General features: G+C 40.9%; 1 protein-coding gene across 1 annotated transcript in view; it reads right to left on the bottom strand.

The window, feature by feature from the left end:
• The window catches only part of LOC145978990 (E3 ubiquitin-protein ligase Zswim2-like), a 108,431-nt gene that overhangs the window by 36,594 nt on the left and 51,871 nt on the right, over positions 1-19,966 (bottom strand). The window contains exon 7 of the mRNA XM_083112050.1: positions 7,613-7,764. Coding sequence (XP_082968176.1) covers positions 7,613-7,764 — 152 coding nt within the window. The remainder of the gene's footprint in view (positions 1-7,612; positions 7,765-19,966) is intronic.

Genomic DNA, 19,966 nt, shown 5'->3' with positions numbered 1-19,966 from the left:
ACATCTGAAGGAACGCATTGTGTAATGTGCAGACATGATTACGCCAGACGTTCTGCAAGAGGTTCTGGAGAACTGGAAACGTCGCGTGCACAAATGCATTGATGTTCCAGGTGCACACATTGAAGATATATTGTAAATCCCTCAGTAATCCGGCAGATATCAGACCAGAGGACTGCAGGATTAGCGAAAACGCCGGATTAGTGGAGGTGTATTTAAAAAACGCATTTTCATAGCAAAACCTATGTCTATTGCACAAAATTTTACAAAATATGTACGTATGTACATATATTAAAATGGAAATTAGTGTTGTAAAAAAAATTACGAAACAAGATACATATTGCATTTTCCTGTAGTTTACATAACCTTAACTAGGCCTGCGTTAGGTTTACGTTATAACAAAAATAAAATAAAAACTTACATTTCTACACTGTAGTATAGTGTATTTGTATTATTCCTTTGAGGGAACAGGTCTAATAAAAGTGACAATTTTCTTTTGTTTCTTTGCTTCAAATGACACCTTTAACACTCTTTCTTGGTCGTTTTAACACCAAAATATCACTCGCGGAGACACAATTTTCTTCTGCCCATGTAATGAACGTAGTTCAGGAAGCCATGGCAGCGTTGTGAGGTATTATTTGTGACATTTCTCACTCACAGCAATACACGTAATTAACACTGACACAAAAATCGGTACTCGTGGGGTTGCGTGTGCAACAATGACGCGTACAGATCGCTATACTGAGCCTAGTGTTTTCCTCGTGCCAAGGTCTCTGACACCGACATGCAGTAACTTGTTTTGCCTTTCAAGCTCCCCACTCGCTCAACGCCGGACTACTGGAGGGGCAGGATTGGCGAAGGGCCAGATTATAGAGGGACCACTGTACTATACATCCCTATGTAACCTGACTTTTGACTCACCCTGTATTCTGATTATACCTCCACGCCTCATTCCACGTATTGCAGGGTGTAAACACGTAAACTTTTATTTTTACACATAAGAACCCGTGGCTAAACAGGCCGTAGGGCCGGGGCCTACCTGACGACTCCCACACGCTTCAGCAGAGGTAGTTATAGTCGACGCGCTAGCTACGTTAACGACCGGCTGGCTTTGAAGTCCACGTAGCGCGCCCACCAGCTGCAAGAATCACATTCAACGCAAATTGTTACCACACATCTACTCTACGCCACCTTGTGCCTCCGCGCACAAGCATTTTCCCACGGTCTTCACATTGAAGTTGCAAAGTACGGCAACAGCGTATCCGCAGTCATGTGACTGAGACTCCACGTGGAGAAGACGAGCAGAATGACAGCTGCGCACATTGGCTGAAGGTTTTATTTTTATTTATTTATTTCGTCTTCTTTTACATGGCGAAGTTAAGGCTGTGGAGCCTTTTCTTCCACTTGACCATGTTTACAAATAAATTGAATATGAAATAATTAAAATTTTGAAAAAAAAGGAAGAAAAAAATATATAAAAAATTACAGAGAAATAAAAAATACAAAGAGGAATTACATATAAGAAAGGTAATCTAACCTATAGATACGGACACACACACTCACACACACACATACATATCTTTGCCCTTACACACGTACAAGCAAATACATAACACTACACTTACTTAAGCACAGTCCAATATTACACATACTTAAAACACAGTCCAATACGGTATACTTTGATGATAATTCATCTTAACTATTACTCTAATTCATTTTAGTGCCTTACGTCCTTCTATCATTCTCTGCACCCGCCATATTAATAGGGAAATCAAACATTTAATTTTCATTGTATAATATGTGTAACTTTAACAATTTTTTGAACGTCACAATTGAGGAAGAGACATGAATTTCAGGTGGCAACTTGTTCCAAAGGCCTGCTGAGGTAACAGTAAAAGAATTTGCATAAAAGTTGGATTTGTGGAGTGGAATGGACAGCAGAGACCTTTCGCGCGATCTGGTGTTGTGGCTGTGAAAGTCGGAAAGATGTTGAAATCGGTTATAGAGATATTGCGGGTCTTTTATTTGAAGGATTTTGTACAGTAAAATTAACTTATGAAAATTACGTTTATCGCTTAATTTAAGCCACTCGACCTTCGCAAAGTACGATGTCAAATGGTCTGAATATTTTAGGTCGAAAACGAAACGAATGCAGGCATTTTGAATTCGCTGCAGTCGTTTAGCTTGCTCGTGATTGACATCCAAGAAAGCAATGTCGCAATAGTCAACAATGGGAAATACAAGAGACTGGACCAGTTTAATTTTTATGCGTTAAGGAAGGAAGTTTTTGAGCCGATAGAGTGAATGCAATGCACCGAAAGCTCTTCTAGATACAGAGTTAACTTGCTCTGCCCAGGTGAGATGTTGGTTGAGTATCACACCCAGATTCTTAACAGTAGTGGAGAAGGGCAGATGAATATCATTTATGTTGAGTCTAGGGAGGCTAGATTTATCTATTTTGCTCAAAATTCTAGGGGAACCTACAAGAATACACTGGGTTTTAGTCGGGTTTAGATGTAAGCCATGGTGTGCAGACCAAGTACTTATTTGTTTAAGGTCTTTGTTCACAATTTCTATTGCATGCAGTATTTCTTGCGGGGGGAAAGAGAAATATAACTGAAAATCGTCGGCATAGATATGGTATTTACAGCCGTTAAGCACCGTCGGGAGGTCGTTTATATACAGAGCAAATAAGAGGGGGCCGAGTACAGTGCCTTGAGGGACACCACATGGAATGTTTTTCCACGACGAGGTTGAATGTGATTGGACGAAAACAACTCGCCCGCTATTTATCCCCACCCACGTTTGTGGCGGCGGCTTTCTTTAGTTCTTCGACGTTAACGAAGTAAACGCGTGGACTATACGGGGTGACGTGTGGTCAGCACGACGAACCCCCAGTCGTCGTTGTAGGGTTTCCATGACTGGGTTACGCTCCTCATTCGCAGCTCCCCAATTTCCTCACGATGGCGGGTGGCCACCGGTCCCATACACAGGTCCAAATCACAGGAGAAAAGTTGTTACGCTTCACCCAGGAGACTCGAATCAGTGCGCGTCTCGCAACCTGAGCCCAAAACCTCACGCTTTAAGCTGGACGCCCACTGAAACGTCGAAAGCGCTGTAACAGAACGGAACACGGAACAGTTTCGCTTCCGGAGTCTCAGTTGGCGGCAACCCTTCAGTTCATCTGCAGACTTCTATCTGGAAATTCCGTGCTTCGGTTCCGCGCGCTTCCCTGTAGTGGTCGTTACACCATTTGATTTCAATAGAAGCAGACAACAAAAGTTCTGTTGCCGGATATTTCCGTGTTTCGCCGCGTCTCAGTGGCGTCAAGCTTTAGAGAGCACAGCCACGGTGCGGCACCTAGAGAGAATTCTAACCAGATGCAATTTTTCGGATTTTGGAATATCGAAGCGGTTTTTCGAAGAAGGGGCCAAAGGTCCGGACGAGCCTTAACAGCGCAATATTGTAAATTTTACCTTAACTCTAACAGCGTATAACACAAGGAAACTAAACCAAACTCAAGGCGCAACAGTCCATCGAAAACCACGGCCTGCCCAAGAGTTTTTTGTTGGGTGACGCGTGGTCGGCTCATCCAGTCCCATCGCCGAGGACTTAAGCAAAGTTTGCTAAATGCTTGAAGTGGAATGTGTGAGAAAACTGAATAAAAACAGTGATGGAAAACAGCACGGAGGACTCACCTGAGCACCAGCCAGCATAATTATCCCCTACACGCTCCCACAAGTTTCTTCTGGAACTCCGAGTTCAAGCCGGCGACGTCTCCAGCACACACTCGTGAACTCGAGCCTCGCTTTGACGACCTCGCTCGTAATGAGTCCTCCAGTTCCCACCCCGTCGAGGGAACCGAAATAGTCTCCCCCCCACCCCTCGGGGATCGATAGAACATTTCGGCAAAAGATTCATTTGCCTTTATCCTGCTTGTTTGCCACCGATATCCAGGTGGGGCATATCTCACTTTGACTTTCTTTAAACTCGTCTTTGGAGTTTCGCCTAGGGAAGGGTCGCGTGCTAAGTGGCGAAGGGGAAATTGATTGGATGTTATAAGTTTTCACGAAAGATTCAACACTATTGGACGTGGCTGTGTTGGCGAGTTAAAGTTCGTGAATGGAAGGAAGGAAAGTTTAATCAATTCATTGTTGCCAGATCAGTTTCAATTGAGAAAAATGAGAAATAAAGGAAATTTGTAACACCCTTTTCTGATTTCTTTCGAGCGGAAATTGTTAAAGTGGCAGAATTGTTGTTCAAAGCCCACTTTACTCGTATGCACATAAGGCTAATCGGGAGTGAACATACAGTATCAACTGGGATCCGAACCATTGTGCAATGTGCCTCCACTGGGTATCGAACCCGAGACACCTTGATTACAAGCCGACGAAGTTACCACTACGTCATCTGGGAGTCAAAATGGGCGATAACATCCTCTTGGGTATTTTGTAGTTTTTTGCCCCAGTTCTGCAACATTTTGCTAACTTCGACCATGGGGATGTATCGTGGGAGATGAAATTGAGGATCTGGTGCGGAGCACACCAATTCCGCTTATCTAATAATGGTTAGGTTAGGAGGGCATGGTTTAGTGCTCTTAGCATTTAGTTTTAGGTGGAAGCTCGGTGTGCTCCGCACCAGACCCCGAAATCGATGCATGGGCACTCGCAAAGCAGCAGCCATGTCTACAGCTCGGAACGTTCATCCTGTCACCGCTCCCGCCACTCGGTGGTCTGTCGTCTGCTGGAAGACCTTGACAGTCGTCACGTGAGCGCTTCCACCCACTGAGAGAGCACGTGATTTGTTCTCTTTGCGAGAGAAATTTGAACTTAGTAGTACATTCGCAGCGGAAAGGAAGGAGAAGGCAACCGACAGGAAGCAGGTATCTCAGATGGCGAGAGAAAAATAATTTGCTTGCCGTCGTGCAATAGCACAGCCAGTCGCCATGTTTGCACGAAACATACGCTTGGCAACAAAGGTCCGCAGATGGACCAATTATTGGCTGTAGCTGTACAATGATAAACCTTATGGCTTATAGGCAGGGACTTCAATCCTCTCAACGTGTTTGGCCATCGAAGCGACACCGCTCGTTTGAAACGGTGGAGAAGACCTTATAAAATGACCGTCTCGTCTCTTCTCGTGGTTCAGGAGACAAACGCTATGAAAAATCCGGTTAGAGATCGGTTAGTTCATCGAACTCTCCAGCCTAACTATTGCCTATTTTTGGGGGGCAGGAAAGGTTTCAGAAGCTCTTGCCTTGACTCATCTCACCCAACAGGTCGTTAGGTGCCGGAGCTTACCTCGAGTTGATACGTTTCTGGAGATGAGGCCTGCTCGAGAAAAGGTTTTTTATATAAGTCCTTCTTTTGGTTCGGGAAGCTGGTTTCATTCCCGGTCTCGTCTCGAGGTAACGCGTTTGTGTATCGTTTGCGAACCATTCTATGGATTCACCGACGATCCACAACAACCAATTGAGTGAAGAGCCTTCTCGCTAAATAGCCTAAACATCAAGTGGCAGACTAGCTAAAATATAATTTCCATTTCAAAAGTTCACCAGGGCTCCCGGGTTCAAATCTTGGCCTGTGCATTGACGTTCTTCGTGAGTGTCCATCAGTTTCATCATATCGCTCGTCCTCATCTTCGCGATTAGTCAAAAGTGGCAGGAAAGCAAATCAAAATAAACCAAATCAAGTCAAAAATCCATTTCCACAGTTCAAGCGCCAAATTCGTATAGCTTTGCCTTTCCTAAATTATACCGTAAATTTCAGCTAAACATTTTTATCCAAATAGTTGGCAACGCTGCTAAATCAGTCACCGTAGCAGCCTTCTGAATGCAGGTGAGAGGCCAACACGCAAGAGTTCACCTTGACGTTTGCGATTTTGCACACCTGATGTTGGTCTCTCCAGTTCTCATCATGTACTCACAGAGCCAGACACGTTTCGCCAATAAAGAAACACGAAAATTAACTTCCTGAACTCAACACGAAACGCCTCGCAATACTATCTCGAGGAGTAGGTTAACGTCTTGAAAGATTCGATCAACACAAAGAACGTAAAACGGACTTTCCTCATTTAACACCTGATATGTTGGCAACCAGCAATGCAGTACAGTTGAACAGGTTGCATAACTTCCAGGATATGTATCTTCAAGGTCATTCACACTAAGAACCCGTATGATGAAAAATGTGTGCGCAGTTCGTAGAAACGAATCGTGGGTATGCGCAAATATGTTTTTTCGGCTTATTCAAAACCCAGAAACATTTTATGCCTGGAAGAATTTCATCCGGATACAACTTTTGCTAACGCCATTGTTTTCTTCACAACGTCCGCATGGAATAAGAGGTAATATAATAGTGATCGAGTAGTTTTGTCTGGGTAGTCTTCTCTTCTCAGCGTCCCAACAACGCAAAATCGGCTTCTATCGTTATCTATTGCTTGTTTTTTTTTTTTTCAATAGGCGTATGAAGGTCACGCACTCCTGCTTCCTCAACTCCTGTGCCTTTCTAACTGGCGGCAACGAAAGCAACGTATCAGTACTATTTTCAGTTGTGTTCGCCTGACATCGTTTACTTTCGTGTATCAAGTTGCCGAACGCTACTTGAATTAAATTCAATGTGAAAACATTACCACAGAACAGGGACCACTCGTCCAGAGTTTACCTCGCAACTGAGATAGCGATCTCACAGCGTGTTGCCAACTCAGGAAGCACCATTTCCCTTTTAAAAGTTCTACATTTCTCATATTCATCGACATTTCCCCTTGATCTTGGGAAGTTCTATTCGTTGAAGTAGAAATGCTACTATTTATACTGATTAAACCTATAACTAAGATCACTGATAGCAATACAAATTGTACACTTTGAAATGAACATTTTTCATAAATATTGGGTTTATATTAGCTCTGTATTACAATGATTTTACAAGATGATCAGGGGAAGCCAATGAATTATGACAAAGTAAAAGTTGCAACATTAGTTATAACTTATTGTTAGGAGGGGATGAATCACGCAACTTAAGAAAGAAAAATTAATAGAGTTCATACCAGAGATCTCTATTATTTTTTGTTCACGGTTCAACGAGTTTGAGATTGATTTGTGAACCGTATATGTTCAAACTTCTCGGCAGTTGTGATATTTTACTAAAATTTTACCTCGGTTTATCTGCTGTGAGTGATGTTTCCCTTCATATGGCAGCACTGGTCACACCCACGAAGACGATTGACAGAAATAAGTGACTCTGAAGGTGAGTCGCCAGTTCAGATAGCGGTTAGTCAATCCGGCGCGGATACCGCCTTTATGGCAGTGACCCTCTGTTGCCGCGTTTACCTGCGAAGGAACTCGCGGTCAAACAACCAATTAGGCCTAATGCTTGGGCAAGAAGCAGCAACATTAAAGCAGCCAGCAGGGAAACAGGATTTTGTCAAAATAACCGTTCTGCGCTGTGATTGGACACCGGAAGATACAACGACAGAACTGTAGTATACCTAGTCTCTGCTCAGATCTCATCTCAGCGTTGCCAGTGTGACGTTTTCTTAGAATTTCCACGCAGCGGAATAGGGATATAAATCTTATTGGTATCGTTCTTGTGTGTTATCCATACGAACTCGCAAAACTTACCTGTTTGATTCCTTTTCCTCCTGATGTTGGATTTCTGGAAACATCGTCGCCATTTCGGAGGCCTTAATGAATCCACGCTGCCCTGCCCCCTCCATATTGAGGTGATTCTTCATCCCACGAGGTATAACTGGGCGCCAAGGATCGTCTATTTTCTGCGGAAGAAACAGGAGAGTTACCACCGAGACGCAGACAAGAATTAATTAGATAGAGTGCGTGTACAAAACGTTGATGCAGATTTGATTTGATTTGAATTTAAAATTTTGGGTGCGTCAGCACTAAGGCTATTTTGCACCCGTCACATTATACGGGGTCCAGCCCCTTATCGTTACAAATAACAACTCTAACGTTGCATAACTAAAATCATAAAATATAAAACATTAAAATCTTCTGACTTGCGTTAAAAGTTGAGGCTGTAAAGGAGCATTCAGCACAAATAAGGACAAAACACAGGACAACACAAACAAAATTATACTGGCCATGGGGCCAGTCGCCAGAGCCTCGTTAGTCTTTAGTCCAGGGTGTACTAACGTGGAAGTCAGGTTGACTATTGGGTGCCGTACGTGCAAGGAGCACCCCTTACACCCCTTGATGCAGAAAATGAAAATAATGATCAGTGGTTTTCTAGAAACATCCTTTCTCAGTGTTCAGTTAAAATTTGAAAATGTTGTGTCGACTGGTTCTCGAGATAATCGTGACCAAAGTTACCCCCATAAGCTTACATGGAAAATTGCTCAAACCTTCGCCGGAGTAGGAAATCGCCTTAAGACAAAATATCAGAGTGTGTAAAGTCCAGGCAATGAAGAAGAACTATGACCTCCGACTCCAAATGAATTTCAGATTGTAATTCTATATATTGAGCTAAATTTGGCAACCCTGTTTCCAACTAATCTGGATGCTAAGGTGAAAGGATTTTCGTGTAATCGCCTAAGGCTTCGTTGCCTGCTAAATTTAGAATATGTATGCTTTATTTTAATTCGTCATTTGCACTTTCGCGCAAAGAATTCAGTACTTTGGGTGGATTACTGCGTTCATTTGGAATCGAGGTGAAGAAGTCACTGCCACAAAATCAGGATAATTCAGATATCCGAATGTCAGAATATCCGATATCCGGATAAAATTTTATCCGAATTTGGCCATCCCTATTAGAAATAAGTACAAGCGGATTTAATAGCAAAACCGTGACCTGCATACGAACAAATTTTTCGAATTGAAACCATTCAATCAAAGCTTGCTTCACGCTCATTCATTGTCTTCATTTGCTGGCTTGTATGCAAATACCTATATTATGTGCTAGAAACGTAAATGAAACACATTCATACTTTGTCCCGGGATTCTCTCGAGCAAGCGAACAAAATAAAGCCCTATTCGTAAGTAATGACTCGAGAAGGCTCGTAACAATGAACGAGCGAGAGGGAAAGTGAGTGGATCAAGGGGAAAACGCGGATGCAACTATCAGCCGTTTGCAGCATCGCGCACTGCTTTGATCGCTTTCTCCCTTTCTCTACCATGCGCGCCTTGCTTTACTGATTCTGGCACTCAATGCAGGTATTTATATATTTTCATTTATATATATACACAACAATTAATGACGATTGTGTGTAGGTGATTTAAGGGTGACGCTTTCTGTAGACACCCAAATGTCAACCTCCTTTCAACGTAGTACACCCTGTACTGCTCCTGGGTTCGAATCCCGGCCTGGGCGTGGCTGTTTGTCAGTGTCCATTCATCAATTTCATCATGTCATCACTCATCCTTATATTCGGAAAATTAGCCAAAAGTGGCACAAAAGGCGAAGTAAAATAAAGCAAATTAATCCAATCAAATCAACCCTGTACTGCTTTTAGCAGACTAACGAGACTAACCCTTTGTGAGGCCTGTGTTGTGTCGTATGATTGTCCCTTCATCAGTCTCATCACCAGCCATCCTGATCTTCGCGATTGACCGAAAGTGACAGAAACCAAATCATTCATTCATGATCTCCGCGATGGCGTAGTATAGTGACGTCGTCGACTTCTAATCAAGTGTTTTCGGGTTTGATATCCAGTGGACGCACATAGTGGTTGGAATCCGACATTAAACTGCAGGTTCAGTCCCGATTAGGCTTTCTGTGCATAAAGTGGACTTAAAAAACTCAAGGAAAAATCTCAATTTATTCATGCATCCACTGCGTGTAATTCGTTTGCAAGGAAATTTCCAGCACAAAGTTACTTTTTCATGAGCCAGTAACTGTAACGCTGTTTTGTCCGATGCCCCGGTGGGCCAGTCCAAGGGTTACCAGACGTCCGGTTTTTCCCGGACATGTGCTACATTCTAGCCTTATGTCCGGTGCCCGGGGCAAATTTGGAAAATATCATAAATGTCCTACATTTTGAGCATCACATAATATTAATTAGGATAATACGTGTTTCAGTTGAACAAAGATAAATCATGCAAGTTACAAGTCTATGGACTACGCTCCCAAACTCAATAGTGAGATTTATTTTCATTCAGTCATTGCCCAAAAAGAAAAGAAAAGTTTCTGCTAGAAGAAGAACGGAAGCAATTAATGAACAAAGTTTTGGGGCACATTCTGATGATGTCACTGTTCAGTTTCTTAGTGGAATTTCTTGTCTTGGGGTTTATACTGATGGAACAAGGTTTTTCCCATTCTTATTCAGCATTTTCATTGTAAAGTAGGGAGTATAGAGAACAAAGTTATTGAACTAAGCACTACCGGAGATGAAACTTCTGGAACTATTTCAAATTACGGTAATTGCTAAATATCTGTTTGCCATTACAGGTGCTTTCATTACCAACAGCACAACGAACTCATTAGATTCATATTTTGTTCACAAATTCTGTAAAAAGTTTGGTACTGGTCCCTATAATTTCAAAGAATTTGACCTCCTCGGGTGTCCCGCAAGGCTCGAACCTTGGACCACTGCCATTTCTTGTGATTGTTAACGATCTCCCAGAATGCCTGCTACATTCCAAGAAACTCCTGTACGCGGATGACCTGAAAATATTTAAGTCTATAACGAACGATAATGATACCTTGGAACTGCAAAAAGACATTGAAAATCTTGTAGAATGGTGCGCTAAAAACAATCTAAAACTCAATTTTAACAAATGCAAAAGTATGACTTTCACTCGAAAGAAACAACCCTACACGCACACTTACACAATCAGTTGCCACACGTTAGACAGAGTTTCAAGTTATAAAGATCTTGGTGTTCAGTTTGAAGAAAATAACAGTTTCCGAAAACACATCGACCGCATTGTAGCAGAAGGGTACCGAAACCTAGGGTTTATAATGGGAATGGGAAACGACTTTAAGAAGTTAGATACATTCCAAACGCTATACAATACCTACGTAAGGTCGAAATTGGAATACGCGTCTATCTTCTGGTCCCCACAAAACCTAAATGAAACCAGCAGAATGGAGAATGTACAAAACAAGTTCCTTCGATTCCTAGGACTGAAAAGAGACGGCGTTTACCCAAAATATACTCCTTATCATACCCTAAAAAAATACTTCAATGTACAATCCCTAGGCGATAGAAGAAATATACATCAGTTACTATTCTTACATAAACTTTTAAACAACTCATTAGACTCCTCTCAGCTGCTCTCAGGAATCCTTTTTATGTACCACATAATAAGGTAAGACCACGGAAAGAGCTGTTTCAAGTACCGAGAGCTCAAACAAAGTCAGCCAATGCGGCACCCACTCGGAGAATGTGTAGGTTATATAACGAAATTGCAAAGACATATGATAAGATAGACATCTTCCAAAGTTTTTGAAGGTTCAAAAGGGAAACTGAAATTTACTTCCAACACCAAACTTAACTTTGTTTAGTAGTTCAGCCTCTTTATGTACAGGCGAAAGAGTCTATCCTCTTTTTTATTTTTTTGTTATTTACTAATTACTAATTACTATCATTACATCTATATATCATCGTTTATAAATGTAAGGTGAAGCTCATATGTTTTTCCTTGGTTATTTTCTTGGTTATCATGTGTAAGTTCTAACCCCAACTGTCGGGTTAATCTTTATACTTCTTTTCATATCTAATCATAAATTAATTTTTATATTACACATATTATCATAGTATTGTATCTTATGAATTATTCTGATTGCATATTTTGTGTACCAAAAAGTGTTATAATACAAGACACTGTAAGTGGGCATTTGCCTGTAGTGTCATGTCTTTAAATAAATAAATAAATAAATATATTTTGACTAAAACTGAAATTTTGAGAAAAATTGACTCATCTGAGAAGTACCAGTAATACTTGTAGTAAGAGGTGCATTGTTTAGTATGATTACAAGTTTGGAATTATTTTTTTCAACTGAAAAGTGTCGATTTACTGAAAGGTGTCAATTTAAATTACTTTCTAACATGATCTAGAAATATGTATTATTTATTGCGAATGCTCTGTGTCCTACTTTTCCCTTATAACGATCTGTTAACCCTAGCCAGTGAGGCTCTGACACTGCTGTACTCCAATGAAGAAGTTGTCTGACATGTGATCCGAAGAACTAAAAAAAAAAATAGAAGAAGAAGATCATCCTGAGTGACCACAAGAAGAATGGTTCCCCTTGCGGCTCGCACACTCCCACACCATTTCCAACGCTGTCTTTTTTTTGGTTCGGTTGCCCCGGAAGCCAGCGACGAGTAGCGGCTCGCTCATGACAGCGGCTCCCGGCGAAAGGAATCTGCATTTTTTACAACCTCTACTTAGTCTCACCCCTTCTCCTCCCCTCTCCAGACGATCGTGATTCATTCATGGTTCTGCAGGTCGCGCCCGAAGAAAGGCACTGCTTATCTGTGCCATTTCTTTACATGTATTCCACTAATTAATCTTTCTGTCGGTCTCCGTGGTGAAGTAGTTAGCGCCATGCGCTACGACGCCCTAGCTTCGAATCCTGATTGAGGCATGATTGCATCCAGGCCCGTAGCTAGGTTTACATCGGGAGGAAAGGGGGGTGGGGGTGGAGGCATATCTGAAAATGTCTCTATTGAAGTATTACATGGGACCACCAACGCTATGCTAATATGGCAGCTACAGGTACAGTCAACGGCAAAGATAATGGTAGGCCAAATTGTCCACCGCTATTTTCATTCCTTTTTGATTCTACATCCTGTGTTGTTTTAAGGAATGAAACTATGTTGGTTCGAAGCAGGCATTGTTCTCTGCTTATTCACGTCATTATTTCAATTCATTATCATCATCACACTGTGTAATGCAGACCGAATGCAAATGGTGGTGGACAATTCGCCTACTGTTTCCTTCGTCGTTGGGTGTAATGGTTCAAAGTCACGGAAGAAATTCAACCCCCACCCCCCTCCTTTCCCGACAAACAATCAGCAACACATTCACTTACAGGCAAAGGCTGTCACACGATGTACAGCTTGTTGCTTATTGTTTACAATCAAGTCTCAGAAGTACGTATTTGAGTACTGTATTCCACAAATTAACAATCTTTTCAAATTTCCTTAAAATTTCCTACCAACATCATTGAATAGGCATAATAATTCTATGTTTAGAAAATAATTACGTATAAATCAAATCATACGTATTAGGAATTAATCTTACAATGAAGAACATGTTTAAATGTGAGTGTTCCCATCACGACTGCAGTTCGTAAAAAAGAAAAAAAAAAGAAGAAGAAAAAGTCTGGACTGGGATTGAAAAGAATACCGACTGAATCGGGACTTCTGGTAGCCTTGCATCAATGGCTATAAAACTCATATTGCAGACTGCAGACTTTTGGAGCCTGCCTCTCTGCACAACAAACCCATTCATTTATGCAAGAACAAAACCAAAATTTTTGCACAATCTGAAAAATCGTCAATGTTACTTTTGCAGGTTTTTTATAGGTTCACATTTAAACATAGTTCATAGTTTTTCAATATCAGAGAAATTCCAAAAGAACGCAGTGTAGAAGTCGAATTACTTCCGGAACATCTCCAGCGGACTGCGCGAGTCTGTCTAACGAGCCTAGTGGGCGTGTAGAACCTGAGCAAAGGGCTTAGCGATAGGTTCTGGTTTGAGATGACGTCAGCGGCTCGCTAGGTAAATTGGCTGCTTCGAGAGTTGTGACTCGTTCCGAAGCTTCAAATGCATAACTGCCAAAGATGTTATGGAAATAATCTCCCTCTACCATAGTAAATTAATGAATTTAAGATCATTAATCAAGCCTTGTATGGATTGAAATTATGGTGTAAAATTTGGAGTCTCGGAGGGAGTATTATTTTCATAGCCAACTTCGTCTTGACAAACGAGTATGTTAAGCTCTTTATGCTTTGTTTTTGGTTCCTCACTTATCTCCTACATGTAAACTTTGTAGGTTTTCAAAACAAATTTTCAACCTGCATTTTTAAAAGGACATTTTGATTGTTTTGAATTGAGACATATTTTAATTGGCAATATTTTTTGTGTATTCCAGGGTGACATCTGGTGATACCAGCAGAATCTACTAACCCTTGATGGTAGCGGTGTTGTTGGGTCTTCATTCTTTCAAGATAAGCTGAGCTATTCATTCAGTCTTGGACGTGTTGAAGGTTGTGGGCGCTTGGGTTATGAGACTGAGACCCGACTTGCCAGGGCCTTAAGAGCACATAAGGTAGGGCGTGATGGGGCAGTTGCCCCCCCCCCCCGCCCACTTTTTGCCCCCGCATTCTGACCTCTTATTGTTAAGTCTTGTCTACCGAGAGAAGTGAACTGTTCTTGCCCCCAGGTTTTTGTTTCCAGTCTGGGAGTTATGTAAAATTCGAAGTGTTCATTCATTTTGCGCCAAGATTAAGTGAGAAAACTGTATTTTTTATCATTACTTGACAGGTACCTTTGTATCCTGATGTAATTTTTTAATATTTTAAAGCAAAATTCTTGTAAATGAATACCTTTAATTTCAGTGGAATACTCACCCACCGATATTTTGAACAACTCTTATTTGTTACAATTTCCAAGCAACGGTATCGGGGGAATCGCTCAGAGAATCGGTTTCGTTATGTGTAATCGACTCAGCCATAATATTTTACATATTTTTCTCAAAATATGGAATTAAACACGGATTTGCAATTGTGAAAAATGACTATTATAAAATGATTATTCATCCAGCTGAATAAAATGCATTAGTCCTTAACTTGTAATGCAAAATTGAAATGTGCTTTATTTTATGTTACCAAAAGAATGAATTGGCAAACTTTGTTTTAAGTGCTGACAGCAATAGCGGCGATTAAGGGGGGGTGCACTTGCCCCCTCACTATGCTTAACCTTATCTTCGAGGGAAAGTAAACTGTCTTTGCCCCCCGCAGTTTAGGCACCTTGCCCCCCCCCCCCTAGTTTTGGAATCCAATCGCCGTCACTGGCTGAAAGTGTATCTCCTCCTGTTGTCCCTAAAGACAGATTTATGCTGGCTAAAATCGCATTCAATATCGTTTGAAGTAACTAACTAACTAACTCTCTAGCCTTCTTAAACCCGAAGGTTCATGACTGCAGCAACACAGGCCTTCCATCTTTCCCTATCTTGAGCAAGATCTATATACTCTTTTCCATCCCTACCGATTTCCCTTAGGTCCATCTCAACGTTGTCCCTCCATCTTCGTCTTGGCCTTCCTACAGGTCTCTTACCATCAGGTTTCCCAACAAGAATCCTGTGAACTCCTCTTTCCTCTCCCATTCGTGCCACATGGCCTGCCCACCTAAGTCTTCTTGATTTCATCATTCTAATAATATCTGGACATGAATACAAATTATGTAGTTCTAAATTATGTAACCTTCTCCACTCACCTGTCTCCTCATCCCTTTTAGGTCCAAAGATTTTCCTAAGGATCTTATTTTCAAATACTCTCAATTTATGTTCCTCTTTTAATGTAAGGGACCAAGTTTCACACCCATATAATACTACAGGCAATATTACTGTTTTGTATATTTTAACTTTTAGTTTCTTTGATATTAAACGAGAAGACAAAAGTTTATGAAGAGAGAAGTAACATGCATTTCCTGAATTAAGCCTACTTTTTATTTCCTCTTTAATATAATTTTGATTTGTTAATATTACTCCTAAGTAATGGGAGGATATTTAAAATATTCAGTGGATTTCACCGTCACAACTTCCACGATGATTAGACTCGGCGAAAGTGTGGTGCGGCATTTTTGAAGACCCCGCGAACTGTCAAAACACTGGAAAATTGTCGGCTGGTATCGGTAAATGAAATGCAACAGATATTTTCTGATACATCGGCATTGGTATCGCCTCAGTTCTACCTAATATATTTACATATCCAACACTTGCTTAGTACATGTAAGTCCGTTCCCTGCTTACAATCGTCGTGTACCAAGGCGTTTACATCATCCAAATTACAACGGCAAAGACACTCGAAGAGCCGAGCAAATAAAACGCTCCAGAAGTAAAGAAAAGATAAAAGAATGGTGGTAAGGTCAAACGGGCGCCCCGAAATCTTGACTTCCATAAACGAGGGCTTCGGGGTGTTTCCTCCTTCCCTGCTAAGGGGTAGTAGCGTCAATCAATACTTCCCCCTGCCAAAATGTGGGTCACGTGGGGGAGACATCGATCGAGGGGGCAGCACTCACTTGAGACTTCGCCGAATTGACTCGCAAATGATGCGCAACCCTTGGCGTGTCAGCCGGGAAACCTCCACAAGGAGGATACGCGAGTTGTGTCTCGGCAGCTTTCTTCCCCCTCTTTTTATTGACAATTGTTTCCTGTTTTTCATCTCTCAGGATATTTCCTGGCCGTCTCAAGTAATAGGCATCAGATTCATAGGCGTCCAGCAGTGACGTCACCCAAGGAAGAGGGATGCTCAAGCGGTCTTGACCTCCCGAAAGACTTTGCCAAGTCCAAAATGAAATAAGCTAAATCCTTCCTTGTTGTATAACATAAAATTTATTTATTTTCGCAGAATTTACATAAAAGTAAGGAGTAGATTGCATTAGTGACCGATTTGATTTATTTTACTTCGTTTTTCTACCACTTTTGGCTAATCGCGAAGATGAGGATGAATGTTGATAAAGGCCCGTCGTACCCTATGAAATATTTTAATGTGAACCTATGGGCCTCCACGATGGCGTAGTGGTAACGTCGTCGACTTGTTATCCCGGGTTCGATACCCAGTGGAGGCACATGACACATTAGTTCGGATCCAACTTAAATCGTAGGTCCAGTCCCGATTAGCCTTTCTGTAAATAAAGTGGACTTAAAACAACATTCAAATTCAAGTAAAAAACATTTTGCAAGAATTTCCATTTTGTCATTTCGAAAAGAAGCATTCAGGTACAGAATGCTATTTATTTCTATTCTGTGGTGAAGAGAAAGCCACGCGGAAAGAGCAAACATGTGTTTGTGATCGGTGGAACATTCTCGTCCGTATTTATTTAATCGCAATTATAGAACAAAGAATGATGTATATTTCTACAGCAGTGAGGGATATGAAACATATTCGACAACCAACTACATACATATCTGTGGAAATGAGACTTTAATGAATTTTTTTGTTGTTGTGCTCACATTCTGTTTCTGGTGCCTCAGACTACATTTAGACTATAATACTGAGAAAATACATCAACATCACGCATCTTTCGAGTTCTAATATAGCCTACATCTTCCTCTGGAAAGAAAATTATTATCTTTAGTCTATTTCATTTCGTGCCGTACACACTGCCACCTGTTGGTAGAATGTTAATGTCACGAGCCGGAAATAAAATGCTGTCACTCGCAACACACTTCGCGCTTCGCTCCCAACGACTTTCAATTGTCGTATTCTTGACTCGTCATGAATGCTTTCGTCCAGGGACAATTGTGGATCATGTACGGACGGCTTTAGCCATATTTCTTGAATGCAAAGTTTTCTTTTCACCACCAAATTCAAAGTAAAAGAGTATATAGGTACATACTATTTCTTTAGTATCTAAATCGATCAGCTACATCTAGGTGGAGGAGGTGCAAATTCAGTGCTGGGCGCTGAAATCTCTATGCTGCTCTGATAAAGAAATATTTCCTTTCGAGAGACCATTAACAGATCTCTACCAATATAAACCTATACATCACAAAAGCAAAACAAGAATTAAATAAAATCTAACACTTAATGAAAGCATTAGCATACAATGTTAATTGGACATTATCAATTGTCTAGTGCTTTTAACTATATGTATTCTAACTAGGGCTGAGCCGATACCACCTTGAAACGATACCGATGCCGATACTCTTACCGATACCCACCGATACCGATACTTCAAATTTGACGTAATTAAAATTTGTTCAAAAGATTGACCAATATTGGTGTGAAAATATTCTTCTCCAATTGTATGCATGAATTTGCAACGTCCCTCTAGTGCACCTCTTAAAATAAACTTCTACCACGGCTACAGATATCTTAATCTCAGGGGATAGGTTCTTTATTCGAGAATTCCAAATAAGAAAGCTGATTCCACATTTACGTCGGTTATATTCTTCTTATAAATAAATATATGTATAATTGAAAGGAAATCTTCTTCTTTTTTTTCTTCTCACAATTTTGGGTAAAATGCTTCTTCTTCTTTTCTTCCTTCTATTTTGGGAAAAGGTTTCTTCTTCTTTCCTATCTTTGATTTGGGAAAATGCTTCTTCTTCTTTTTCTATCGTTGATTAATGAAAAGGCTTCTTCTTCTTTTCTTCCTTCTATTTTGGTAAAAGGCTTCTTCTTCTTTTCTATCTTTGATTAGGGAAAAGGCTTCCTCTTCTTTTCTTCCTTCTATTTTTGGAAAAGGCTTATTCTTCTTTTCTTTCTTCTAATTTATTGTCTTTCCTTTTAAAGCGTAATCTTATTTATTACATATATGCGCTCGCTTTCCCCGCTTCTTTGGCATTATACAAACGGCACAAGCTATACTTATAGAAAGATTAGGGGCGTCTAAACTGACAGTAGCGCCACCTCCTATGTAACGACGAAAGGGGAATAGCCCAGGATCACTAACAGCAATGCGCTGCCTATGGCCCAGTGCGTCTAATAACGAGCGCAACCGTAAGTGCTTCAGGGCGTCTAATTTGACACAGCGCCACCGAGAGACGGACAAACACAAAAGCTGATGATGTTCTCCTCGTCAGAGGTATTAAGTCAAATTTTGATCACTAGGATCAAAAAAGGAGATACATTTCTGAATTCATTTGCTCACTTATTAACTTTCATAATTGTTTCATATACGAACATATTCTTAATTATCTTAATTGGCTATATACAACATTTTATTCACTCCTTCTATAATTTTTATACTCTTCCTTTACATATTTTGCATTTACTATAATATATATAATCGCTCTTCTCCGCTCCTATGAGTTTCTACAATGAGCTCTGCTCTTCTTTATATGACGCGCTGCCATCTATCGTTGCTCTCGGGAAACAGTTCTTCCTTGCATTTTCATTGTGTCGTCGGAACTGGCACGTGGCAAATTTAACAAGAAATGTGCTTTAAAATATTCAAGAATTACATCAAAATATTAAAATACATATCATGCAATTGCAAAATATACTTTTTCGTGCAAAATTGGTTCAAAATCAAAAGAAAGTTTGAATTTTGCATAATTTCCAGGATAATTAGACTCCGCGAAAGAGTTTCGCGCCATTTTTGCGGCCCCCGTGAAGGACCAAAATGCTGGAAAAGTATCGGCTGGCATCGGTAGATGAATTCCAACCGATACCTTCCGATACCGATACATCGGCATCGGTATCGGTTCAGTCCTAATTCTAACCCTATGTTTCGAAACAGCACCTCTTCTCTCGTCTTCAGATGAAATTTATTTTGCCGGAGGTGGTAATCGAACCTACGACAGACCTATGATTTTACTACCAATTACTCCACGGCATATAAGATCTTTTCCCCCCCTCTCCGCCAATCTGGATATTCCCCCCCCCCCTCTCTGTACCAATCTGGCATGATTTCGCACCCAGGCCACATCTAATACTCCAATAGCATTTCGGATCTTTCCATTGTTCCACCCGCTTGGATCTGCTGCCCCCCTCCCCGATCCCCTCCATCAAGAAAATGCTGGGATAGTCGTAAACATATAGGAAGGAACATTACAACAAGAGCCCAGCAGAAGATTACCCTGGCTGCAGGCCGAGGCGCTAGAGCTTCGTTAGTCCAGGCTGTACTACGTGGAAGAGAGATGACATTTGGGTCTGTCTAGAAAGAGTCACCCTTGATCATGGCCATAGGCAGGAAAAAATTTCGGGGGGGGGGATTCATCCATAATTGTTCCCATGGGCGTCGCCAGAAATTTGAATAATAGAAATAATAACAATAATTGTACAATAATAATTAAAATTTCAAAATAATAAAACAATTTTATTCCATAATAATAATACTAATAAT

The sequence above is a fragment of the Lepisma saccharinum genome, chromosome 25 (genome assembly GCF_977018435.1).
Source record: "Lepisma saccharinum chromosome 25, izLepSacc3.1, whole genome shotgun sequence".
NCBI classification, from domain to species: domain Eukaryota; kingdom Metazoa; phylum Arthropoda; class Insecta; order Zygentoma; family Lepismatidae; genus Lepisma; species Lepisma saccharinum.
This window is presented reverse-complemented; position numbering and strand designations above follow the sequence as displayed.